Raw genomic sequence first — 27,240 nt, 5'->3', positions numbered from 1 at the left:
CTTGAGATACATTTTTTTTATGATTTGACACTTTAAATAAATAAAAAAAACACTTAAACACTAAAATTGAATCGAATTAAATTGAATATAACACAGAAAAAGTCTGACTTAAAAAGGATTGTATTGCGTTTAATTGATTTGTAAAGTTTTATAATTTATTTTTCCTACTCTGGAAGCATCTTCTTCAATTGTTGTTACCTGGTTGTGACTCATTGTCAAACATTCTTGTGAAAAACATTTTATCAAATCATTTGACCCTTATACAATTTTCTTTATACTGTATACATCATTAATTTTAAAAAAAAAGATGAACTTTAAAAAGTTCAATATGATTACGATACAAGTTTTAACCTCAAGTATGATAAAGATAAAATACTATACCTACAAAGTAACAGCTTTTTTTAAACATAAACCAAATGTTTAATTTAATTATTAAAAGTCGTTTTGATTTATTGTTAATTAATATATATATAATTTTTACATGGATGCCTGTTGCTTGATCAAACGCATGGCCCCATGTTGCCCCCGGACCAGATGTTTTGCACAATTTCCAGCTTCATTAGCTACTTGTCAATTTGTCTTTTCGTGTTAAAAAAAACCCAAACTAGATCATTTCACATCACAAAATTTTGAACTATGATTTATTTTTTGCTGCTTCAAATGTAAACAGGAAGTCGACAAATCATGGTTTAAGGTATTGATGGTCTGGTGAAGCTTCATGAAACAGTGTCGTGTTGTTGAGAGGACAGTAGGTGGCGCCATCACTTTTTGGAAGATGTTCATTTTTGTTAGAACAGTTGTTCAAAACAAAAGACAGACACCGCCATCTAGTGGACTCTGAGAGTATTGACACTGCTTCATGAAGCTTCGTCGGACCATCACTAGTTGATCGATCTGATTCTAGATTCTAGATCCAGGGACACAAGTTTGGACGAGCGACAGATTGAATTGAGACGGCGTCGTAATGGAAAGAAGTCGACGTCAGAACACCTTCACACCCGTCATGTTCACGGCGGTTAATCAGGGCCTGGTGATGGAGCTGTCCGTCAAAGATACTTTTGTTCCCGGGTCCAAGTCTGAGCTTACAAGTGCAGGAACTCTCATTAGTGTCTTCACACAACGCTCCTGTCGTTTTAGTTTTTTATCTCCAGCAATGGTTAATTGCAAAAATTCACCTAATGGACTCCAGAGAATTTTATTAAAAAAAAAAAACGTTTGTTCCTTTCAAACTTCAAATGTGTCTCAAGGTGCTTGAACTTCACACAACAGCCACAGCTCTTGAAGCGCTTGCATGAGTTGGATGTTTCCTTCTATGCACTTCCTCTTCGTCGCCTCCTTCACCTGAGAGGAACAGTTTGATTGACCGTTAAAATTCCTTTCATGTATCGGAAATTGCTCTCCAACGTCGTCAGTGTTGGGAACACAACCATTAGCATGCGGGTGTTGGATCACTTCCTGTTTCTTATAAGCGACAAAATTATTTCTTCCACCAAACGTGAAGAAAATCACGACTACACTCTCAGGTCGTCTGTTGAAGTCGAGGAAATCAGTGTTTGAGCAGAAACCTAACTCTGTGTGGCTCCAATCATGAATAATAGACACAATTTAGGTTCAATTTCCTTTAAATAGCTATTTTCCATTTTAATTATTTCTATTGATTAATTCATTTTATTTCCCTTTTTTTCTTTTAGTCGCTAATGAGTTATTACTCATTACTTTTTTCATCATTTTCCCAAACGTTAATGGGTTTTTCTTAAACGTTTTCCTAATTTTTTTTTTTTTTTTAATTTAGTTAGCCCCAAATTAATTCTGGCAGAAAAAGTTTGATTCAAAGGAAACACGTTCAAACATTAATTGGATTTGGCTTTTTTTTGTCTTTATGTCCATCATTAATTTAAACTTGAACATTTGTCATGTTGTTAAACATCCGCATGAAAAAAATCCTTTTTTTAAATATATATATATATATATATATATATATATATATATATATATATATAAATCTAAAAAAAAAAGATAAATATAATTGTGAAAAGTAAGTAAGTAATGGTTATTTATAAAGCGCCTTTTTAGACCAGGGTCACAAAGCGCTTTATCAATCAAAAGTAATACACATTTAAAAATACATACAAATGTAAAATCTCTGAAAGATCAAGACAAACACAGAATCTTAGAAAATGAGGAGAAAAAACCTGCACAAATAAAAATGTCTTTAGTTGTTTCTTACTATCCTAGTGGTTCTACTTGGTCTGTTTACATGGCACCCCCAGAAAATAACAGAAATGTGTGCTTTACTTTGATTAAATACATTTAAAATGGATACATTTGCAATTTTAAAACCTCAAATGTAACACAATATACAAATCTACTTACAGTTTAATTAAATCAAAGCATTATTTATGACCCAGAAAACACCCTTGATCCAATAAAACTGGCAATAAAGTCCTTTTTTAAATGTATTTTAACGTGGAAAAACTGGACATGTCAATATAAACTAGGATTATATTCAATTAATGAAGAGAGAAAGTAGACTCGACTACTGTTTGTAGTAGCAAGGGAGGTGGAGAACAAGACTTTACCGTATTTTATTTCAAAATAATATGAATAAAAACTCTCAGTGCGTATGTAGGTTTTAGGATATTCAGTAGCAGCAGCAGCATCAGTCAAATCTCTCCGGAGTCAACGTCAGATCCGAAGCCGCCGTTCATTTTCCAGTCTCTCTTGGTCGCTGCCAAAGGAATGTTTATGGCAACAATTAGAGGGAAAAAACAAGCGAGCGTGAGCGAAAGCTGTGACCATGTCTCGGACGAGTGGGAGACGATGCATGTGACGACAGACGTGTCGTTACACAACCAAGTGTCTGCTGCACACAGGCTGCTGCCTGCGGCTCACCAACTGCTAACCTCCATGCAAAAAACACTGATTTCATTTTGGGCCTTGACACAAATAACTCCCGAGCTCATCCTCATGAAGAAGAAAGATGAACACAGTGCTGTTATTAGGGGGTTCCAGCGCCCCAGCAAAGTAGATCATTTAAGAAACACACTCGCATGATCACCGGATCTCAAAGTCCAATTGGTTCGGAAAAAAGTTTCGCTGCGTTTTAGCATGTTTTGGAGACAAACTTTGAGACTTGATCTTGACATTTATGTGTTCAAGTAAAACAAAAACAGACTTTTTTCTTTTGTTTTAACAAGTTAAGTAAAAGTTAAATTCATTTTTTCTTTTTACAACTTTTGTTCCACATTATTCCCAACTGTCTGGAGACGTTATAGTTATTGTTTTATTAATTTATTTGACGTAAAAAGTGTTCTCTTGTTTATTCCATGTCTTCTTTTGACTTTTATATTATTTGGGGCTTTTTTCTTTTTTTAAACACTTATGGGAGTTGTATGTTTAAAAGAAAAAATAGGGGGAAAAAACAAAGAAGCTTAAAAAATATCATAATTTCCTTTAAATTTAAAGTGTTTTTCTGTGTATTAACCTCAAAGCAAATTTGAAATATATTTGTGATACAAAAAGTACATATATATATACATGAAATAAATTAATACTCTATAAATGTCATCACTAATCAACAACATTTAAAATCTACTTGAAACTTTTGCGTTTAATATATTTATTTTATTAGATTTAGATATTTTCTTTCATGAACCAGTGAGAAATGAAGTCACTAGTAATAAGTCAAACAGATGGTCTGGGGGCACAATGATGGTCAGCTTGTCATTTCTTATGGCCCGCAGGCGTCAAACATCATTTTTATTAATCAAATAAAATGCTAAATGACGACCAGAGAGCTGTCTATGCTTTGAGCCAACATTGGATTTTTTAGCAACGAGTATCAAACAAATAAATATTTTTTATTCAACACAAACTCAATTTTTAAACCCAATACTAAACAAAAAGTATGTCTTGTACATGACTTATAAGGAATTAAGTTACATTTACAGAAAATCGTATCGAATAAATTGTGTATTTGTGTGTTTATTTTATCTCTTTTGTGCGTCTTATCAAATAGATCATTAACAGTGTTATTTATTCTATTAAAAATGTAAAAAGATCTGTCATATGAAAGATAAAAGTCAACACTTTAGATTAAAAATGAAAACATCTTGTGTGTGTCCTTGTGTCACTTCACCAATGTTTCCATGTTTCTTTATTCGGTTTATGTTGCCGTCATATTTCTGCTGTTCCCTTCACTCCTCGGTGCGACTCGATGACTATCATCTTTAAAGCCTCCAAATATATTCACACTTGTTTTCATCAGCCTCAAAAGAGGTTTTTTTTAATCTGGCTTTTCTCTCTTTCTCCCGCAGTTCTTCATTGTCCTTCTGATCATTCTCCTGGCGGAGCTGATATTAGTCACCCTCTTCTTTGTGTACACAGATAAGGTAGGTTTATTTTGGGCTGTTTTCACTCACACTCGCAGTAAAACGTGGCCGACTGATAAACATGTCAGAGTCGAGGCTGTTTGGGAAGGTTTTCTTCCGTGGAGCGCTGACGAGGAGGTCAAAGGGCAGACCCTAAAATTCAGCCTAATCCTCGCCAGTTGGCAGCTTGTAATTTCCCATGACCCCCGGCTGGTTGAGGAGTCAGGTGTGTTGGTGGCAGATGACAAGATGTGAAGCTCAGGGCGTTGGTAGCAGTTGTTTCCTGGTCTATTTCCATGTTGACAAGTGTTAGCGAGTGAGACATTAGTCACGAGGTGATCTGGTCTCTTCTCTCAGCGTCTATATTTACTGCTGAATATGAGCTTCAATCATTAATTTCTATTCATTAACTCATAATTACTGCTTTTTCATCGCAAACAATTTTCAACCATAATAAAAACAATTTTCTACTGAAATCCAACAATTTTCAACTATAATCAAACCCTTTTCAACTGAAATCAAACAATTTTCAACTATAATCAAACCATTTTCAACTATAATCAAACCATTTTCAACTGAAATCAAACAATTTTCAACTATAATCAAACCATTTTCAACTATAATCAAACCATTTTCAACTATAATCAAACCATTTTCAACTGAAATCAAACTATTTTCAACTATAATCAAACCATTTCAACTATAATCAAACCATTTTCAACTATAATCAAACTATTTTCAACTATAATCAAACCATTTTCAACTATAATCAAACCATTTTCAACTGAAATCAAACTATTTTCAACTATAATCAAACCATTTTCAACTATAATCAAACCCTTTTCAACTGAAATCAAACAATTTTCAACTATAATCAAACCATTTTCAACTATAATCAAACCATTTTCAACTGAAATCAAACAATTTTCAACTATAATCAAACCATTTTCAACTATAATCAAACCATTTTCAACTATAATCAAACCATTTTCAACTGAAATCAAACTATTTTCAACTATAATCAAACCATTTTCAACTATAATCAAACCATTTTCAACTATAATCAAACTATTTTCAACTATAATCAAACCATTTTCAACTATAATCAAACCATTTTCAACTGAAATCAAACTATTTTCAACTATAATCAAACCATTTTCAACTATAATCAAACCATTTTCAACTGAAATCAAACTATTTTCAACTGAAATCAAACTATTTTCAACTATAATCAAACTATTTTCAACTATAATCAAACCATTTTCAACTATAATCAAACCATTTTCAACTGAAATCAAACTATTTTCAACTGAAATCAAACTATTTTCAACTATAATCAAACCATTTTCAACTATAATCAAACCATTTTCAACTATAATCAAACTATTTTCAACTATAATCAAACCATTTTCAACTATAATCAAACCATTTTCAACTGAAATCAAACTATTTTCAACTATAATCAAACTATTTTCAACTATAATCAAACCATTTTCAACTATAATCAAACCATTTTCAACTATAATCAAACCATTTTCAACTGAAATCAAACTATTTTCAACTGAAATCAAACTATTTTCAACTATAATCAAACTATTTTCAACTATAATCAAACAATTTTCAACTATAATCAAACAATTTTCAACTGTTATCAAACAATATTCAACTGTTATCAAACAATATTTAACTGTTATCAAACAATATTTAACTGTTATCAAACAATATTCAACTGTTATGAAACAATATTTAACTGTTATCAAAGAATTTTCAACTGTTATCAAACAATATTTAACTGTTATCAAACAATATTTAACTGTTATCAAACAATATTTAACTGTTATCAAACAATATTCAACTGTTATCAAACAATATTTAACTGTTATCAAACAATATTCAACTGTAATCAAACAATATTTAACTGTTATCAAACAATATTCAACTGTTATCAAACAATATTTAACTGTTATCAAACAATATTCAACTGTTATCAAACAATATTTAACTGTTATCAAACACTATTCAACTGTTATCAAACAATTTTCAACTGTTATCAAACAATATTTAACTGTTATCAAACAATATTCAACTGTTATCAAACAATTTTCAACTGTTATCAAACAATATTTAACTGTTATCAAACAATATTTAACTGTTATCAAACAATATTCAACTGTTATCAAACAATATTTAACTGTTATCAAACAATATTCAACTGTTATCAAACAATATTTAACTGTTATCAAACAATATTCAACTGTTATCAAACAATATTTAACTGTTATCAAACAATATTTAACTGTTATCAAACAATATTCAACTGTTATCAAACAATATTTAACTGTTATCAAACAATATTCAACTGTTATCAAACAATATTTAACTGTTATCAAACAATTTTCAACTGTTATCAAACAATATTCAACTGTTATCAAACAATATTCAACTGTTATCATACAATATTCAACTGTTATCAAACAATATGTAACTGTTATCAAACAATATTCAACTGTTATCAAACAATATTTAACTGTTATCAAACAATATTCAACTGTTATCAAACAATTTTCAACTGTTATCAAACAATATTCAACTGTTATCAAACAATATTTAACTGTTATCAAACAATATTCAACTGTTATCAAACAATATTTAACTGTTATCAAACAATATTTAACTGTTATCAAACAATATTCAACTGTTATCAAACAATATTCAACTGTTATCAAACAATATTCAACTGTTATCAAACAATATTCAACTGTTATCAAACAATATTTAACTGTTATCAAACAATATTTAACTGTTATCAAACAATATTCAACTGTTATCAAACAATATTTAACTGTTATCAAACAATATTTAACTGTTATCATACAATATTCAACTGTTATCAAACAATATTCAACTGTTATCAAACAATATTCAACTGTTATCAAACAATATTTAACTGTTATCAAACAATATTCAACTGTTATCAAACAATATTTAACTGTTATCAAACAATATTCAACTGTTATCAAACAATTTTCAACTGTTATCAAACAATATTCAACTGTTATCATACAATATTCAACTGTTATCAAACAATATGTAACTGTTATCAAACAATATTCAACTGTTATCAAACAATATTTAACTGTTATCAAACAATATTCAACTGTTATCAAACAATTTTCAACTGTTATCAAACAATATTCAACTGTTATCAAACAATTTTCAACTGTTATCAAACAATATTCAACTGTTATCAAACAATATTCAACTGTTATCATACAATATTCAACTGTTATCAAACAATATTCAACTGTTATCAAACACTATGTAACTGTTATCAAACAATATTTAACTGTTATCAAACAATATTCAACTGTTATCAAACAATATGTAACTGTTATCAAACAATATTCAACTGTTATCAAACAATATTCAACTGTTATCAAACAATATTTAACTGTTATCAAACAATATTTAACTGTTATCAAACAATATTCAACTGTTATCAAACAATATTTAACTGTTATCAAACAATATTTAACTGTTATCATACAATATTCAACTGTTATCAAACAATATTCAACTGTTATCAAACAATATTCAACTGTTATCAAACAATATTTAACTGTTATCAAACAATATTCAACTGTTATCAAACAATATTTAACTGTTATCAAACAATATTCAACTGTTATCAAACAATATTCAACTGTAATCAAACAATATTTAACTGTAATCAAACAATTGTCAACTGTTATCAAACAATATTCAACTGTTATCAAACAATATTTAACTGTTATCAAACAATATTCAACTGTTATCAAACAATATTCAACTGTTATCAAACAATTTTCAAGTGTTATCAAACAATATTTAACTATTATCAAACAATATTTAACTATTATCTAACAATATTTAACTATTATCAAACAATATTTAACTGTTATCAAACAATATTTAACTGTTATCAAAAGATATTTAACTATTATCAAACAATATTTAACTGTTATCAAAAGATATTTAACTATTATCAAACAATATTCAAGTGTTATCAAACAATATTCAACTGTTATCAAACAATATTTAACTGTTATCAAACAATTTTCAAGTGTTATCAAACAATATTTAACTATTATCAAAATATTTTAAACTGTAATGAAACTGTTTTTAACTTCAGTCAATCAATATTTAACTGTTATCGAACAATATTCAACTGTTATCATACAATATTTAACGGTCACATTCTAAGACTTCGCTTTAAGCATTAAACACTAAACGCTCACAAAGATCGTCACTAAAACACTTTCAAAGACTACAAACTTCCTCCAATAATGAATCTGTCATTTAAAAGTCAGTCCTGAAAGTCTGACTTCATTTCACTCACTTACGAGATGAACAACTTCCTCATGAGTTATCACACATAAAACATCATTCCATGACATGATCTTCACGTGAACTAACTGCATGTGTACGTCATGTGTACGGTGTACATGTTAGGACATCGTCAGGTACCACACCAAACGGCTTCATCTGTCAGACGAAGCAGCCTTAGGCTTCATACAAAACAACATTAGATAGATAATTAAATAGATCATTTTATTTATCTGAGTTCGGAAATTCACAATTCAAGCAGAAGATTTACAGATGAACACATTTAAAAAAATAAAAAGCAAGAATACAAAGTTTTGCTAACTTTGGGAATGTACATAGTCAGGTATCAGACGAACCTCCGTCAGATCGAACTTTGTCAACCTTCAAAATAAAAGTCCCCAGACAAAACTACATCAGATAGCGCCTGGTAAAAATCAGCGAACCATTTTATTGCAAATTAAACCGGAAGTGCATGTGATAACGACGTGATATTAGACAATTTGACATCAGATAGCATCTGGGAAATAAATCACCGGACCATTTTATTTCGAATAAAACCGGAAATACATGTTTGTAGTATAGTTATCACATGAATTTTGGTTTTCATTCGAAATAAAATGATGCGTTTATTTTTTTTTATATATGCTATCAGATGTCCTTTTGGCTGATATCACATCGTTATCGTGTGCATTTCCGGTTTCATTCGCAATAAAACGGTACGTTATTTTTTTCACCAGATGCTATCTGATGTCGTTTTGTCTAATATCACGTCGTTATCACATGCATTTCCTGTTTTATTTGAAATAAAAAGGAGCGATTTTTTTTTGTTTCTGATGTCGTTTTGTCTGGGGACTTTTATTTTGAAGGTTGACAGAGTTCGATCTGAGGGAGGTTTGTCTGAGGCCGTTTTGTCTGACGGATGAAGCTGTTTGGTGTGATACCTGACGATGTCCTAACATGTACACCGTAACATAGTCAGGTATCAGACAAACCTCCGTCAGATCGAACTTTGTCAACCTTCAAAATAAAAGTCCCCAGACAAAACTACATCAGATAGCGCCTGGAAAAAATAAGCGAACCATTTTACTGCAAATTGAACCGGAAGTGCATGTGATAACGACGTGATATTAGACAATTTGACATCAGATAGCATCTGGGAAAAAAATCACCGGACCATTTTATTTCGAATAAAACCGGAAATACATGTTTGTAGTAAAGTTATCACATGAATTTTGGTTTTCATTCGAAATAAAATGATGCGTTATTTTTTTTTTCTATATGCTATCCGATGTCCTTTTGGCTGATATCACATCGTTATCGTGTGCATTTCCGGTTTCATTCGCAATAAAACGGTACGTTATTTTTTTCCCCAGATGCTATCTGATGTCGTTTTGTCTAATATCACGTCGTTATCACATGCATTTCCTGTTTTATTTGAAATAAAAAGGAGCGATTTTTTTTTGGTTTCTGATGTCGTTTTGTCTGGGGACTTTTATTTTGAAGGTTGACAGAGTTCGATCTGACGGAGGTTTGTCTGAGGCCGTTTTGTCTGACTGATGAAGCCGTTTGGTGTGATACCTGACGATGTCCTAACATGTACACCGTAACATAGTCAGGTATCAGACGAACCTCCGTCAGATCGAACTTTGTCAACCTTCAAAATAAAAGTCCCCAGACAAAACTACATCAGATAGCGCCTGGTAAAAATAAGTGAACCATTTTATTGCAAATTGAACCGGAAGTGCATGTGATAACGACGTGATATTAGACAATTTGACATCAGATAGCATCTGGGAAATAAATCACCGGACCATTTTATTTCGAATAAAACCGGAAATACATGTTTGTAGTAAAGTTATCACATGAATTTTGGTTTTCATTCGAAATAAAATGATGCGTTTATTTTTCTTTCTATATGCTATCCGATGTCCTTTTGGCTGATATCACATCGTTATCGTGTGCATTTCCGGTTTCCTTCGCAATAAAACGGTACGTTATTTTTTTCCCCAGATGCTATCTGATGTCGTTTTGTCTGGGGACTTTTATTTTGAAGGTTGACAGAGTTCGATCTGACGGAGGTTTGTCTGAGGCCGTTTTGTCTGAGGCTGCTTCGTCTGACGGATGAAGCCGTTTGGTCTGATACCTGACGATGTCCTAACATGTACACCGTACCTGTGGCTCTAGCATGTTAGCTCCGTGTCCGTTTGAACGGTTCCTTCATAGCTGCTGGTGCAGGAAGCAGCAGGAGGTCTAATGAAGCTGCAGAGGAAGTTGAAGTCTCTCGAACCACTGTTGGAAGTCACAGCTTATGCAAATGTGAAATCTAATTGGTGTGTATCAGCGGATGACTAAAACAGACAGCATTGCTCTTCTAATGAACACACACCCATGTTTGGCACGAGGGCCGACGAGGAGGCCTGTTGGAAAGAAAGGAACGCATGAACGGGAATCTGGTGACTTTCCAAGCGTTGATACGGAGCAGGAGACGCCGCGAGATTTATGATACGAGCGCATGAGGAGAGAGAGGATGTTTCTTTTAGCATGATGTCAAAGTTTAGGAGAAGAAAAGATTTATTTATATTCATGAAGCACGAAAAAAAACACATTAAAATTGATGAATGAACCGTTTTACAAACGACAAATGTCTATGAAAACCAGGACACCTAGTGGTGAGATACAAAAATGCACCTTCAACTTTTTCTTCTTCATCTTCTTTGACTTCTTCTTCTCCTTCCTTGTCTTCTTCTTTTTTTATTCACCGTTTTCTACTTCACCTTCTGCTTCTCTGTCTTCATTTTCTCCTTCTCCTTTTTCTTCTTCACCTTCCTCCCCCTTCTTGGCCTTCTTGTGTTTCTCTGTCTTGTCTTGTTCTTCTTTTTGTTCTTGCCTTTCGCCTTCCTTTTCTACTTCATATACTTCTCCACATTCTTATTCTTTTTCAACTTCATCATCTTCTCCTTCTTCTTTTCCTTCCTCTTCTTCACCTCCTCTTACTTCTTTGCTTTCTTCTTCTCCTTCTTCTTGTCCTTCTTCTTCATCTTCGTTTCTTCCTACTTATTTTCCTTCTTATTCTTCTTCTCCTTCGTCTTCTCCTTCTCCTTCTTCTTCTTTACCTCCTCCTACTTATTTTCCTTCTTCTTTTCCTTCTCCTACTTCTTCACCTTCTTCTTCTTCTCCTTCTTCTTCCTCTTTTCCTTTTTTGCCTTCTTCTCCCTCTTCTTCGCCTTCTACTACTTATTTGCCTTCTTTTCCTTCAACCATCTTCTTGCCCTTCTTATTCATCTTCTTCTTCTTCTTCTTCTTCTTCTTCTTCTTCTTCTTCCCGTTTCTATATTATCTGTACATGTGTAGTTCTCCAAAGATAGTGCAGTAAAAAAAATCATAACATTTCTCACTGGAATTATTAATAATATGTTGTTTATGTATCTTAATCTTAAATGACAAATTCATGTTTTTCTCTCTCCTCTGTATTTTTGACATTCAGTTTTTTCTATCGTTTCTGGTTTTCAACCATTTTCACGATGCCACTGTTAACTTATGTGTCTTGATCTAAACCTTGAAAAAACTGTTTCTTCTCATTGGGTTCCTGTTGTGTTTCTCATTTGTTTTTGGAAGATCTATAGTCATCTTCCAGTCCTTTCTTCTTCCCAACGTATTTGCCAATTTTCCTTAATTTGATTTCTGTTCACTTCAGATCCCACCGGACGTCGTTTAGTGTCTTCTTTGATGCGACGCTAGCTGCCAGCGCGTCACTGCGAAACCCGTCTGATCACATCTTTGTTCGCGACATCTGTCAACGTGTCACATCGTCTTAAGGGTGAAGCTCAAAGTCGTGTGTCGGTTGAAGCACATTTCTATACTTTGGTGTCTCATCTGTGCTGGGTTTATTTTTATTTAGGTATTTATCCATCTGAGGTCTCGGGTACAAACACATTTCCCGTCCTTTTATGTCTGCGTTTCTTTAATCCTTTGGAGGAATTTCAGATTGAGATGCGGCCTCACGGCGACTCAGCGGTGCCCCCTCTGGTGGTTAATAAGAATAATCCTTCATACTTCAGCACCTGATCTGATAAGAGTGAGTGTCAGGGACAGAGAGAAGCTCTTGACTTCACAGCGGTTTCACCTGATAAGCCAATATAAAGAATCAAAGTATGGGCGGTGAGCCACTATCTTGGAAAACCTGGATGCAGTCTGAGGGCCGCACCTGGCCCCGGGGCCACACTGAATCATAAACTTTTCTTTCACTTTTTAAACGACCCCATCATAGCTACCGTGTCTGACATCAGTCCTCTGGAAACTGACCATCCCTGACCTCGTGGGAAATTAAAAGCTACACAGCAGAGGGAAATGATGTACTGAGGAAATCGATTTTTGACATTTTTCACGTCAAGTTCTCCTTAATTTAACGCTATTATTAAATTAGAAGGACATATATAACTCTTGTCTTTGGTAGAATTCATGTTAAATATTAAGGTCACAATTAAAATGCTCATAGATTCTTCATAATACATGTTACTTACCAATGATTTAAGAGAAAGAAGTCTCTGAAGCTGTTGCTTTATTGTGTAACTTGTCTAACTATCTTGACTAGATTATCACACAATGGCTCAACAATTCAAATATCATCCATTTTAAGCAGACCTAGATAAAGTGCCGCCCGGGGGCCACATGCAGCCCCACTAACTATTTATGCGGCCCTTGTTAGGTCAGTGTAAAATGGCAGCTAAATAAAAATGTGATATTGTTTATAATTATCATTTATTGCTGAAAACTAAACATCACTTCTTAAAGTCATTCGCTTTAATATCTAATTTTCCTTTTTGTGTGTGAGAGGTTTTTTTATTTTTCTGTCCAGAATTTGTCCAAATAAAAAGCTTTTTTTTGATAATTGTTAATATTCTGGGATGACATATCTTTTCCTTTCCAGATTTTCCTGATTGTGAGACAATATTCAAACTTTTTTGGAAAAAAAAAGTTCTAGCTGAGGTGGTTTGGGCTTCCTATAAGAAAGCTAGCTTTTTTTTGAGTCTCCATGAAAGGGATTCTGGGCCCAAGACAGTACAGACAAGGGGTCCCCAAACTTTTCTCATAACTTTCCCCTTCTATGATGGGGGGCCAGGGTCAGTTGGTAACAATCAAAGGTGTGACAATGGCAGAGGTGCCTAAACATAAAAAAGTATTGAAAAGCACGCATAACAAAATAACCTCTTCCGGGTTCTTCACAGAGAAGAAGTCCGTGGAACATTACATTTCTGTTTTGCTGTGGATAATCTGGTACAAATTTAGCAAAAAGACAAACAAGACGTTCTAAGAGAGCAAATGAAAAAATAAGCAAGTGTAGAATATAAGAACAGAAATCATAGCTTGATTTTTTCTACTTTAAAAATAATGTACCCCTAAAAATGGGTGGCCCTGTATTTTTTTTAACTACTTTTGTATATAAAAAAAGATCTAAGTGCATCACTGGTGTAGTTCTTCTTCCTCTGCGCCTCTTCCTCTTGTCCTTCTTCTTTGCCTTTTCCCCACTTCTTCCTCAACCTTTTATTTTTGTTTGCCCTCTTCTTCTTTAACTTCATCTTCTTCTTCAGCTTCTTCTCCTTTGCTTTCTCCTACTTCTATGTCTTCTCTCCCTTCTAGATCATCATTGCCTTCTAGTACTTTAACGCCTTCTTCTTCTCCTTCTTCTTCCTCTTCTTTTTTGTCTTCTCCTCCTTCTCCCACTCCTTCGCCTTCTTCCTCTTCTCCTTCTCCTTCTTCTTCCCTTTCAACTACTTCTTTGCCTTCTTCTTCTCCTACTTCTTTACCTTCTTCTTCCTCTTACACTTCGTCTTCTCGTCTTCTTTATCCTTATTCTTCGCTTTCTTCTTGTTTGTCTTCTTCTCCCGCATGTTCTTCTTCTCCTTTTTTGTCTTCTTCTTTTTCTTCTTCTTCAACCTTCTTCTTTGCCTTCTTCGTCTTCTTTTTCTTCTTCCAGTTTCTATATTATCTTGTTCTTGTGTAGTTCTCCATAGGGCCATAATTCGGGGACCACTGTTATATACATATAGTGCCATCATTCCAGTTGAGAGAATTGAGATGGGAGTCGCCTAAAGCTAGAAAAAACTTCAATTATCAGCTTTGATATGAATGTGATTTCATATTTTGGATTAATTAGTAATCTACTACTAGGAGCATATATAACTGACATTTAGGACAAATTTGATGACAATAAAGATCTTTATGTAAGTAAGTAAGTAAGTAAGTAATTTATATTTATAGGGCGCTTTTCCAGACCAGGGTCACAAAGAGCTTAAACAATCAAAACAATACTCAATAAAATATATTTTCCTTAAAAGATCAAGACAAATTAGACAAACACAGGAGTCTCAGAGAATCAAGGAAAGCCTGCACAAGTAAAAAGGTATTTAGATCTTTCTTGAAGGAGTCAATCATCAAACACAGAGAGAGAGGAAGATCATTCCAAAGCTTAGGAGCAACAGTCTGGAAGGATTTCTCTCCTCTGGTCCGGAAGTGTGTTCAGGAACCATCAGTAGATTCTGATCCACAGACCTCAGAGCCCGAGCTGGGGTGTAAGGCTGGATCAGATCACTGATGGAAGGTCTGACCATGAATAGATCTGAAAGTAAGAACCAGAATTTTAAAGTTGATCCTGAAAGAAACTGGAAGCCAGTGAAGAAGAAGATTTACAGGTCAGAATTCTCGCTGCTGAGTTTTGAATCAACTGCAGGCGAGACAGATCCTTCTTGTTAATTTGTTAATTTACTTTGTTGAGTAAGAATTACTGGCTCAAGTTCCACTTTTGCTTTTCTTTGACACGTTCATTAAAGTTGACGTTATGTGTCAGCGAACCTAATGATCTTTCCTCAAAAGTTAAAAAAGAAAATATTCACTATCAATCGCCTCTATACGACAATTAGTGAAAATGTCATTTTAACTCCAGACCGATTTTTTTTTTTTGACTGACAAATGGTGTTTTGTGTGGACGAGTCACACTGCAGAGTGTGTTCCCTTCTTTCTTGCTCTCCTCCTCCTCCTCCCCTCCAGAGGCATCTGTATGCTGCACGGGGCTCGCCTCGTCCTCGCCTGCAATCAGACGAATCCCTAATTCGCTTCTCCTGTTTGATCTTTTAATCACACGGCATTTATTAAACAAGCCTGGAAGACGTACAGTCGTTCGCCGGCTTCCAAATGTGTATCGACAGAGGCCTGCAAAACACATATCTTAGTCTTTCAAATGTGTCATCTTAAAGTCATGAGGAATGTCTTCGGGGCGACAAGCTGTCGACACGATGTGGAGGGGAAAGAAAAAATAATAATAATCTTGCTGGAGGATTGTATTTTTCGCCACTTTCATTTAGTCGCCACTTAAATCCCGCTTGAAAAGTATTTTGGAAAATGGAGAATCGCCTCCCTCGGATGGACTTCAGGTGAGGCGGTACCAGACGCGGTGATGAAGAGGCGAGGAGGAGGAGGAAGGAGTGTGGTTAGCGCGAGGCTAGCAGATGGTCGGGGCACAACCTAGATTACAGCCTTCCTCCTCTAATGCTCTGACCTCATTGTGCCTCCGTCCGGCCAGAGCGGCACAGCGAGCCGTGGTCAGGCTTTATTAGCCAGAATAAAGCATGAGAGCCCAGACGTCGTACTCGGCATAAATCTGTTCCCTGGCTTTTGGAGTGTGAGGCGGGGGGGGGGATAACGGCTTCATCGGATTCCGCTCAGACTTGATTCGTTTACTTCAACAATCCAATTAATTTAGGGGAACGTCTGCTCCCTCATCATCGGACGGATCGATTAGATCATCTCCTCTGGTGATTTCAACACAATTACGCTCGGATTCTTGATCGTACATTCTCTACCACGAGGGTTTCTAACTTCAGCGCGCTAACTGTAACCAAGATAAGTCGAGGTGGGATATCTGGTGCAGTCTTGTGTTTTCAAATCATGATGGTACAATAAAGTAATATAGAGTTCAATGAACAAAACTGTGTAAAATTACTAAATTTTGGATCAAAAACACTGCATTATCCTAAGAAATGCAAACGTATGTTATTATCCTGTATTATGAACACCAAAAATGTTGGTCAATTTAAATTTTTTGGGCAATAAGTGTCAATATTTAGATGAATGGAACATTTATTTAATATCTGTTACCTGGTAAAACATATTTAGGATCAGATTTAAGTCTCTTAACAAACGGTTAGCAATGTTTTGCTTAGACAAGCCTCCAAAAATCAAAAGCCTTATGAGATTAATCAACAATGCAGTTGCACTACACTGACACTAAGGGGAGCCAGACTAATTATTTTCAATATTGTTTGTTGCTACTTTAATTGCCATAAAGTTGGATTTTAAAGTTGCAATTTAGGAAGAAAACTCTTTAAAAATTCTACATTTTGAATCAAAAACACAGGTTTATCTTAATAAATGTTCATGTATATTAAAATCCTGTATTTTTTGAAACCAAAAATGTAGGTATACTCAAAACTATTGGACGATAAGTGTGTTTATTTGGGTGGAAAAAACATTAATTTAACATCAGTTACCAGATCAGTTATCAGATTTGAGTGTCTTAACAACAGGTTACGGTTTGATTGGAAAAGCCCCCAAAAATCGGAAGCCTTCCGAGATGAATTTGTATAATATTCATTCTGAAAGACTTTAAATCCAAAATAAATAACATTTTGGCTTTATTGTAATTTCCTTTCTTCATGCAACTGCACAGCAATAATCAACAATGCAGTTACACTACACTGACACATTTTTTTTTTTTTTTTTATAATTTATTTTCCGTCTAAAACACTTGTTGTATATTCATGAAACAAATTTAGTAAAAAAAAAATTAAAAATGAACCAGCCCGTAAACACTGTGAGAATGTTCCCATCAAAGGTTCAACCCAGCACTTTGTAGATTCGATTTAAAGAGCCTCTAAAGTTCTTTCATCGTCAATAAATCAAAGAATAAGTACGTAAGCCAACTGATCCGAAGTCTACATTCACGGCTCATATAAAAAAAAGGATTGTGGAGAAAAAAGAAATGAGCTTAAAATAAAGTTTAAATGGAGGAGTTTATGATGGTATCTGTGTCCAATGTTGGGTGACACCGAGTGTTGGATATGAAAAGGTGGTTTTGTCACTAAGAAGCAGGTTCAGACAGGCTTTTAAAAACACTTGATGAAACGGCAAAAAAACATCTGACTCAACATTAGCACAAAAGTGGAGCTGGAATAATAGTTTTATAGTCCCTTTGAAGTAGACCGCGGAAAATCTGCCCACTCTCAAGGCGCAAAATATGACTTTACAGCCTGGTTATCATAACATTGAAGAGATATGAAACTTTATTTATCTCGCAACACAGAGTTGATAAAGATGCTCACAAACAGTAACAGGTTTAGCAGCAAAAAAAGACACTTAAAAGGGTAAATTGGAATAAAACAGATTGTAGTTAATTAAATGATGTGTCATAACACGGCTCATCATCTTTCATCTGTGTTCATAAACTCCTAACAAGCTGATGTTTCTTTTACCATCACTCATAATTCTGACATCTGTTCTCCAAACATAAAGGATGTACATGAACAAGAATAAGAGGGTTTTCCTTTATTTTGCTCTAAAAGATTAAATGCATTATTTAAACAAGCTGGTTCTCTTGTAGCCTCAGATATTTTTGTAAAGATAATTCTGATTTTGAGGGAAGTATAATGGAGTCTCTTTAATGTCACTAAAGTTTTTAACTTATGTACTTAGTGTAGTATTAGGTGCACAATTTTAGTGGAAAATTATGGAAATAATTACATAGAAATTGTCCATTTATTTTGCCTAAAAATGTATATTTATTTATATTAACAATGAAACCGCATTTAACATATTTCATCCCCCAAAAGTTGATTTTTTTTTTTTAAAAATTACACATTTTTCGTGCTCAGAAAAAAAGAGTTAATATAAAACATGAAAGGACTTTTTTGGGTTTCCCTCGAGTGTTTCCGAGAAACCGATTATACTCAATTCACAATGAACGGAATTACAATAAAAAAAATCCTTAAATCCTTGAAATAAACAACCGTGACTTGATTAGTGTTTTACAAGCCAGAACATCCAAAAATTGTTTTCCAAATCAAAACTCGCCGTAACTTTGACGGCCGCCGGCTCGTGCAACGATGTGTCACAACAACAAACGCCCGTTGAAAGGAATTGCGTTAAGCGAAAACTGTGTTTTGTTGCCCCAAATGACCCGCCAAAACCCACCCGGACCCACACGGCATATTAACAAGCGTGCATAGACACATCGAGCATTTGTTTATGAGCAGAAATGTCTTTAACCCGTGGCTATACTTTATTATTGCAGACCAATTACAGAGCAGCAGCAGGGGTTTTCCCTCATATTGTTGTCTGACCCGCGGGCTTCTGCGTTTTCAGGCTTACCAAGCATGCAAGGGAATTAAATATCCTGTTTAATGATGTGCCGTTACGAACCTCTGGCTCTGATTCTGCTTCTCTGTAGCACATCGGCTATTAGAGTTGGGGTTCAGTATCTGCCCAGTACGACGGACGCTAAGATCTTTCCGTGCGGGCTCTTTGTAATCTAGGTCACAAAACTGGACTGTTTCTGGGAATAAACTTCCTGAATAAAAAGAAAGAAATCGTCAATATTCCTCGATAATAAGCTCATGTTGTCACAGTTTGATGACATCACAGAGATAGAACTACCTAGAGAAGGTCAACTCAAATACTGATTCATGTTTTTTCAATGAAATATCCAGGAAATTGTGTTAAAATTGGTTGATTTAGGTGGTTTTCTGTATATTTAGGAAGGTTTCAAACTAATTGTCGTTGACTTGTATGGCTTCTCACTGCTGCTGCTCATCCACCCAGAATTCACTAACAATGAGGAAAAAAACACAGCTTACAATCTATCACTAGAATAAAGTCACATTTCGAAGACTATAAAATTAATTTTAAATCCTCAAAAAATGACGTTAGAATCCGCTGCGCTTTACGTATTCAATCTGGTTGTGTTAACTGACCGCAAAGCTTTTTTTGTCCGTCAAAATGATTAAGTTAGTCCTAGGTAAGACTTTTTGTGCGCTTTATAGTCCGAAAAATTGAACCGCACTTCATTTGTGAGCATAAAATTCCCTCCAAAAATGTTGATACTGATTCCTTTAGCCTTCCTGTATTGGCAAAATATTGTATTTGTAATATTGTATATTATAATAATATATTTATATATATATATATATTGTTATATTGTTATATATATATATATATATTGTTACATATATATATTTATAATTATTTAAAAACAATTATAAACAAAATCTTAATATTTTAAATAATTCTAAATATATTAAAAACAATAATAATGTATAAATGCATAATGTTAAAAAAAAAAGAAAAACATGTCTTACATCGATATTTTCCATCATGATTTATGGTAGTTAGGAACTATGTTAGCATGATCAAACTAAGTCTAATATCTATTGCTGTCATTTATTCTTTTTATTTTGTTGCGTACATGGATGGCAATTTCTGAATATTCTGGACTCATTGATCCATTTCACCAGTCAAGACCTTTCAAAATAAAAGTCTTTCAACAAAGACCATTGTTTTCCTACCTTTCAACCCATCAGCCTCTTGCTAGGACCTCTGGACTGGTGAGTAAAAGCTCTGACAATCTCCTCCTGACCTGACGTGGAAGGCGGCGGAGACTAATCAATACCTTTGAAAGATGGAGACGGTAAACAACCAAAGGAGAAAATTAGATTTGAAGTCTCGAGCTGATGTGTGAGAAGTGTGACGGCGATGATGGACGAGTGCTCGGGATCCTGTCTGCTGATTGCAGCATCAGTTGTCACTCGTGAATCAACCCTCGTAGATCCGCTGGAGAAACGACATCTAATGCCTGTAAAGATCCGACGAGACAAGGCGGAGGATGAGCTTCTTGTACAAGTGCCGATTTTATCCCGGATTGTGTGGATGTTTCTGACTTCATAGACGGACTCATGTGTAATGAGATGAGAAGGGTTCTGCGACTGGGAGTTTAAACTTCAAGAGGATCCCTGTGAAGCACAAATACAGCGCCTGTTGTGTTCAGGGTATCAAAAGAGGACGATTATCTTCGTTTTTCACTCCTTTTTTTTTTGTTCTGGAACCTCACGTCAGGTGCCTTTTATCTTGTCTTTTCTCTTGTTCTCTACGCTTCTCAACCACGAGACGAGAATTGTGTAGTTTGCTGTGAGCATTAATGAACGACATGTCAGGAGAGCCTCTTAAGTTGTGTTTCCGTACAAAACACCATAACTGGTATAAATTAAGTTCAAACACATTTTTGTTTTAAAGTTCTGCTTATTGTTGATTATGAAATAATTCATGAGGCCTCATGAAACAGCTGGTCAAGCATCACGATACAGTATATTTTAGTGATGGTCTGATGAAGCTTCATGAAGCAGTGTCATTTTTTTCAGAGCCCACTAGATGGCGGTCTCTTCACTATTTTACTTATTTAAGCAACTGTTTTAACGAAAAATCACATCATTTTTTAAACTGATGGCGCTACCTTCTGACCTCTAAACAACATGACACTGTTTCATGCAGCTTCACTACTGTCTTCATTTTTGAAAGGCCACTAGATGGCACTCTCTGAGTTATAATGTCTGGCTCCGATCTATTAATATAATGAAACCTCGCATCATTTTTTAAACTTAGATTGCCATCTAGTGGACTTTTAAAAATGAAGACACTGTTTCATGATTATAGCTGGTCATCAACAAAAAATGTTTAATATTGGTACCAAAACCTAAACTTAAAAATATAATAAAAGTATTGTTATAATTGTAACAATAGATACAGATAGATAATAATAATAATAATAATAATAATAATATCTTATATAATACATCTTAAACCTTGTCTCCTCATCCGATAAAAGTTAAGACAAAATGTTGACCAACTTTTTGTCGTCGGCTACTTTATGTAACCTCTAAAATGTGCGCGGGAAGAACAAGTTCCATACCTCGACAGACGGCAGCAGAAGCTCGACTCCGAAAAGGCCTGTGTGAAGCTTTGTCGCCCAGATGGCGTCTATTTCATCTCGAGAATCTCAAGTTCGGAACCTGACGCAACCAAACATGTCGCCGCTCCGACGTGACACCCCTGAACTGTAACGCTCCGGCAGCTGGGTGATGAATCGCCGCCCGACACCCTGATTATCACACCCTCGTCTGTAGATTAGTAACCCGTGCCGGCGTTTGTTCAGCAGCCGTCGAAGGTGTGTCTGAAGGAAGATGAATGTGAGACAATCTGGAGGAGATGTGGAGTAATTAACGCCGAGGAACGTCTCTCTCCATCATCCATGCGTCACCTGTCAGGTGGCTGAACTAAAGACTTGTAAAGAAAAAACGGTGGTTACATTAGCGACGGGTGAATTAATTACAAGCAGGCGACAACAGACGCCTAAAGTGACAACGTGTCAATCATCGACGGAATATGAAAAGCTTGTCGATGCCTGATGACATAAAAGTCATCTCAGGAGAATATTTGTCTCTATAAGATGTGCTAAACGTATTTAATATCCCCACATTATTAACCCTTGTGTTATCTCAGGGTCAAACAAATGTGTTTGAGGAATCCCTTGTTGTCCCTTTGACCCACCGGGTCACCTTGACCCAGTGATAAGACAATGGATTAGACTAATGAGGGTCAAGTGCAAAACTGACCAAAAAAAAACTATCTTTAGACTTAAAAATGTATCTTCAGTGAGATATGGTTGGAGAACCTGATCAGGAATTTCCCTAAATGATGACTGGCTTCTATCCATGTGTCAGCTTTACTTTATGAGAGTCTCACGGATCTCCAAGAGAAACCATGTGGCGAAATTCATTTAGATTTGTCCACAATTTCTAGTTGTGTGTGTGTGTTTTTGCTCATTACCAACACGCCATAAGTTTAACTTAATAAATCTATTCAAAATTAAATTGACTGATTAAAAAATTACATTTCCTGATGGGTTTAGAGTCCAAATGTCTTTGAAATGATCATGAAATAGGTCAAAATTGTATCATTCATTTGAAACTAAACATTTAATTACCTTTTAAATTACTTACCAAGTAAGTGAAGATTTCCAGAATTTCAACCAAAGCATTCGAAACCCATGATGCACTTGAGCAGATTTTATTTAACTGAATATTCCCTCATAATAAGTTTAGTAATAATTTAATAAATATTTTAGATTCTCACTTAGATTTCTTGTCTGTCAATAACTTTAAATGTACACATTTATAATCCTCCACCGATCAAAAACCAGGAAGTAATATTAGAAAGTAATACATGCATAATACATTAAATACAATACATATTACATAATAATACATAATAATACATAATACATTAAAGTAATACATTAAAACTGGCTTCCAGTTTCTTTCAGGATCAACTTTAAAATTCTGGTCCTTCTTTAAGATCTATTCATGGTCAGGCTCCTCCTTACATCACTGATCTGATCCAGCCTTACACCCCAGCTCAGGCTCTGAGGTCTGTGGATCAGAATCTACTTATGGTTCCACGCACACGGCTCAGGACCAGAGGAGAGAAATCTTTTCAGGCTGTTGCTCCTAAGCTTTGGAACGATCTTCCTCTGTCTTTGCGCTTGATGGATCTACTGACTCCTTTAAGAAACATCTTAAGACGTTTCTATTTGTTCAGGCTTTTCCTTGAATTTCTGGAACTCCTGTGTTGTTCTCAGTAGTATCTTGATCTTTAAAGTATATACTTTATTGAGTATTGTTTTGATTGTTTAAGTGCTTTGTGACCCTGGTCTCGAAAAGCGCTATATAAATAAATATTACTTATTTACTTACTTACTTACATGTGGGTTTTTCTAAAGAGCTGGTTCAATTCAACCGCTTCTAAACGCTTTTCTTTGATTTTAGCACTTGAACACTGTCGCACGCCGTCTTTAAAACTCCTTGGACGAGTTCTAAAGTGTAAATGTGAGACGCTCACGTTATCGCCCAACAAAAGGAAGCAGCAGGCGTTAATGTTCCCTTTGTCTCCATAAATGTTTGCTGCTAAATCCCGGCAATAATTACGAGTTATGGCAACATTTTTACAAAGCACACGACGACGCCTAAAGGATGTTCGTCTGCTTTAAACTTTTACACCAGTCTTTTTTTGATATATCAGCTTCTAAAACCGGGAAAATAATATGTATAATCCTTCAAAGGGTTTTCCAGAGTTTCCGCCATCGCCGGGCTGTATCTCTTAAAAGCAGATGTCTTGCTTATATAATCCTACTATGTGAGCTGCTTCTGTGCACAATAACAGAAGACAAGCGTCAGGCCTGTCATCGCACATATTCTCCCTCCCCGGTGAGTCGCCTGCCTTCTCCCGCCGGCTGGCCCGGTCTGAACCCTCCTGATCACTGTGATGAATGTGTTGTCCTGTTTCTGCTGAGCCCGGACTCGGGGCCCGGGCCCAGGAAGAAAAAACAACCGGCTAATCTTTAACAATTAAGAGGCGTGAGCCGCGTCTGACGTCTTTGTCAATAAACCGGCCGTGACTTTCCACGAATATTTCACTGTCGTCGCTTTTTATTTTCTAGAGACGCTGTGATCCGAGAAGTTAGTTTTTTTTCTTGTTCGGAGGAAAATGCAAAGATGATCTGTATCCGTGTGATCACGAACTGGGTCAGACTGTTGCGTGATCAAACTGTTTGTTCGGAGGCCTCTCTTCAGAGCTAAATCTCCGTCATTAGGTCTCATCCCAGACTGTAACACGGACCCGATTGAAGATGTTTTATTCTCAAAAAAAACAACTAGTTCTCTGCGTCGCTGCGAGGACTCGGTAATGAGAGAGTCTAGCCTGAGCGGGAAAAAAAAAAGGAAGAAACAAAGAGTCGGAGATTGATGATGCTGCTGCTCTTCATCTCATTTTCCTACTCCAGGACAGATCTGGTCGGGTCCGTATCCTGAGGGTCTTCGCTCATATAGGCTCGTCAGCGATGTTCCCGAGGATGAGCTAAAGTGATTTCAAATGACTAATGTTGTTTCAAAGGTTCCACAGAATCCTCTGAATACACGATAACTTCAACGCTTTATTTTGATGAAACTTTAATTACAATGTAACAATTATTTTTGACTTCTATTGTGTGATGTGTTGCAAGTGAGGAAGATTAATTTGAGGGTTTCAATCACCACTGATGCCACTTTACGGGCATTCATAACACAGCTGTGTACAAAAAGGAAACGTGCCAGGCAATAAATGAATGGGACCATAAATAAATAGTGATTTTGGGTCTTGTTTTTCAACGTATATCTTCGGTTGGTGTCAACAAACACAGGGTATTATATAGTCTAAAATGAATAGAAGGATTTAAGGCGTACACACGATTAGAATTGTCATAGATGATGAGTCATTGAGACAAAGCAATCTTATTTGGAAAAATGTTGTTTTTTTAAAAAGGCTCTAAGATGTTTGCACGATCAAACAACGTTCCTTCCAGAAAAGATGATTTGTTTTACGAAAAGAACATTTTATTCATCTGCTTGTTGACTGGATTTCCCTGCCAGACGTCCTCCTGATCAGAACAGATCTCTGAAAATAGATATGAAGGACTTTTGTCAGGACGGATGTTGCTTCTTCTTTTTTCTGCTCCGTGAGCCGACGGAAACCATTAAGTCGTCCAATTTTGTTGCGACGCTCTTCGCTGTTGCCAATGAAGTTGCTGTGTTCGAAGTGAGGAACTCCTCGTGTTTTCTCCTCAGAATAATTACCTGAAATGTGAAGTGCCTCTTGATCTGTGCTGGCAGTTTTTCACGGAGCCTGAGGCGACGCCGCCTGCAGGAGAACTAAAACCTTTTATTTTATATCTCATTAGCACGGACAAAAGCACTCATCTTCTTCAGAGGTCCAGTTTCTAGCCCAGCTGAGAAGGTTTAGAAAGAGCTCTAGCAATTTGTGATACATTTACCGCGTCATCCGAGCAGAAGATGTGAAAACACGGGTGTGTTTCTACAAACCTTCATGAACTTTATTTCTCCACAGGTGAGTGAAAACGCCAAGAAGGATCTAAAGGACGGACTGGCTCTCTACAACTCCGACAACAACCTCGGCCTAAGAAACGCCTGGAACATCATCCAAGCAGAGGTAGGAAGTAGGAGTCGCGACAATAGTTTCATATTCCAGCCTAGCCTTCAAAATAAGATGCATCTAAAGTCATTTGATTTTCTATGACATCACAGGTTGTCTTGTGTGTGAGCGAGTGTTTAGTAGAACGACAAACTAAGGTTAGGGCAAAATGGCTGATCAAAGAGGCAGGATTGTAGATCTCCAAAAACAAATCGGATTCTACTTTCTTTAGGTCCATCAGATTCTTCATAGGTGAACTCTGGGATCATGAGGCCTCATGAAACACCTGTGTACTGAATACATTTATTTTGAAAGGCGACTAGATGTCACTCTCTGCTAATTCAATGAAACCCGACATTGTTGTCAAACTTAAAGTAACATCTAGTGGCCTTTCAAAATGAATACACTGTTTAATGATAGGTTGTGTGTGAGTCCCAGGTCTCTTGATACAATGGATCATGACACCGTCTTTTAATTTGAAAAGCCACTAGATGTCACTATTTGCGTTATAATCTTTGACTTTTATCTAATAATTCAATTGAATCCGACATTGTTTTCAAACTTAGAGTGACATCTAGTGGCCTTTCAAAATGAATACACTGTATAATGATGGGTTGTGTGTGAGTCCCAGGTCTCTTGAAACAATGGATCATGATACAGTGTCTTCATTTGAAAGGCCACTAGATGTCACTCTCTGCTTTATAATTTTTGAATCGTATCTACTTATTCAATGAAACCTGGCATTCTTTTTAAATTCATATTATTTTATGTAAAAGGGGAAGGTGAATACAATACATGTACGATATAATATAAAATCCATTGTAAACATTCTACAGTTAAGAAAGAAAACAAAAAAGAAGATTTAAACACAACATCACAACAGGCTTATCCTCTAGTGTTGGCAGTTGTAGGTGTTGATAAACCAGTGAAGGCCTAGTATGTTGTGAGCAGTTTAACCTCCTCAGGTTCCACACACTTCTTCCTCACTGACCAGGCCGACTTACTCAACGTGGTCCTGCGCAGAGTTTTTAAACTAAGAGTGACATCTAGTGTCCGTTCTAAATAAACACACTGTATCGTGATACAGTATCTTTACTTTAACGGTCCTTCATGAAGCCTCATCAACCCATCACTAGTAAACTATGGGTTTCATTCCACCTTTTTAATGATACATTTCTCTCTTTGCATAAGTATTAAATCTGGCCTCTAACTTGTCGCCAAAGTTTATATTTTTTTTCTTCAGATTTATGACTATACTTGTGCTTGGCAATTACAGTGCGACAGTTTGTTATTTCCACCTCCACAGTGGAATTATATGCGATTTAGACGCCTACAACGTTTTGACCTTGACAGAACTATTTCTTTTTCAGTTCTCCCCACTTGT

General features: G+C 35.4%; 1 protein-coding gene across 3 annotated transcripts in view; it reads left to right on the top strand.

Annotated features, from left to right (window-relative positions):
* The window catches only part of tspan9a (tetraspanin 9a), a 293,357-nt gene that overhangs the window by 254,529 nt on the left and 11,588 nt on the right, over window positions 1-27,240 (top strand). For all 3 annotated transcript variants that reach the window (XM_087796893.1, XM_087796892.1, XM_087796894.1), the window contains 2 exons: window positions 4,317-4,391; window positions 25,773-25,874. In XM_087796893.1, the coding sequence (XP_087653019.1) occupies window positions 4,317-4,391; window positions 25,773-25,874 (177 nt within the window). The remainder of the gene's footprint in view (window positions 1-4,316; window positions 4,392-25,772; window positions 25,875-27,240) is intronic.

Source organism: Callionymus lyra, chromosome 8 (assembly GCF_982586985.1).
Source record: "Callionymus lyra chromosome 8, fCalLyr1.hap1.1, whole genome shotgun sequence".
In the NCBI taxonomy this organism is placed as follows: domain Eukaryota; kingdom Metazoa; phylum Chordata; class Actinopteri; order Syngnathiformes; family Callionymidae; genus Callionymus; species Callionymus lyra.
Note: the sequence above shows the minus strand (reverse complement) of the source record. Positions and strands in the feature narration are given on the sequence as shown.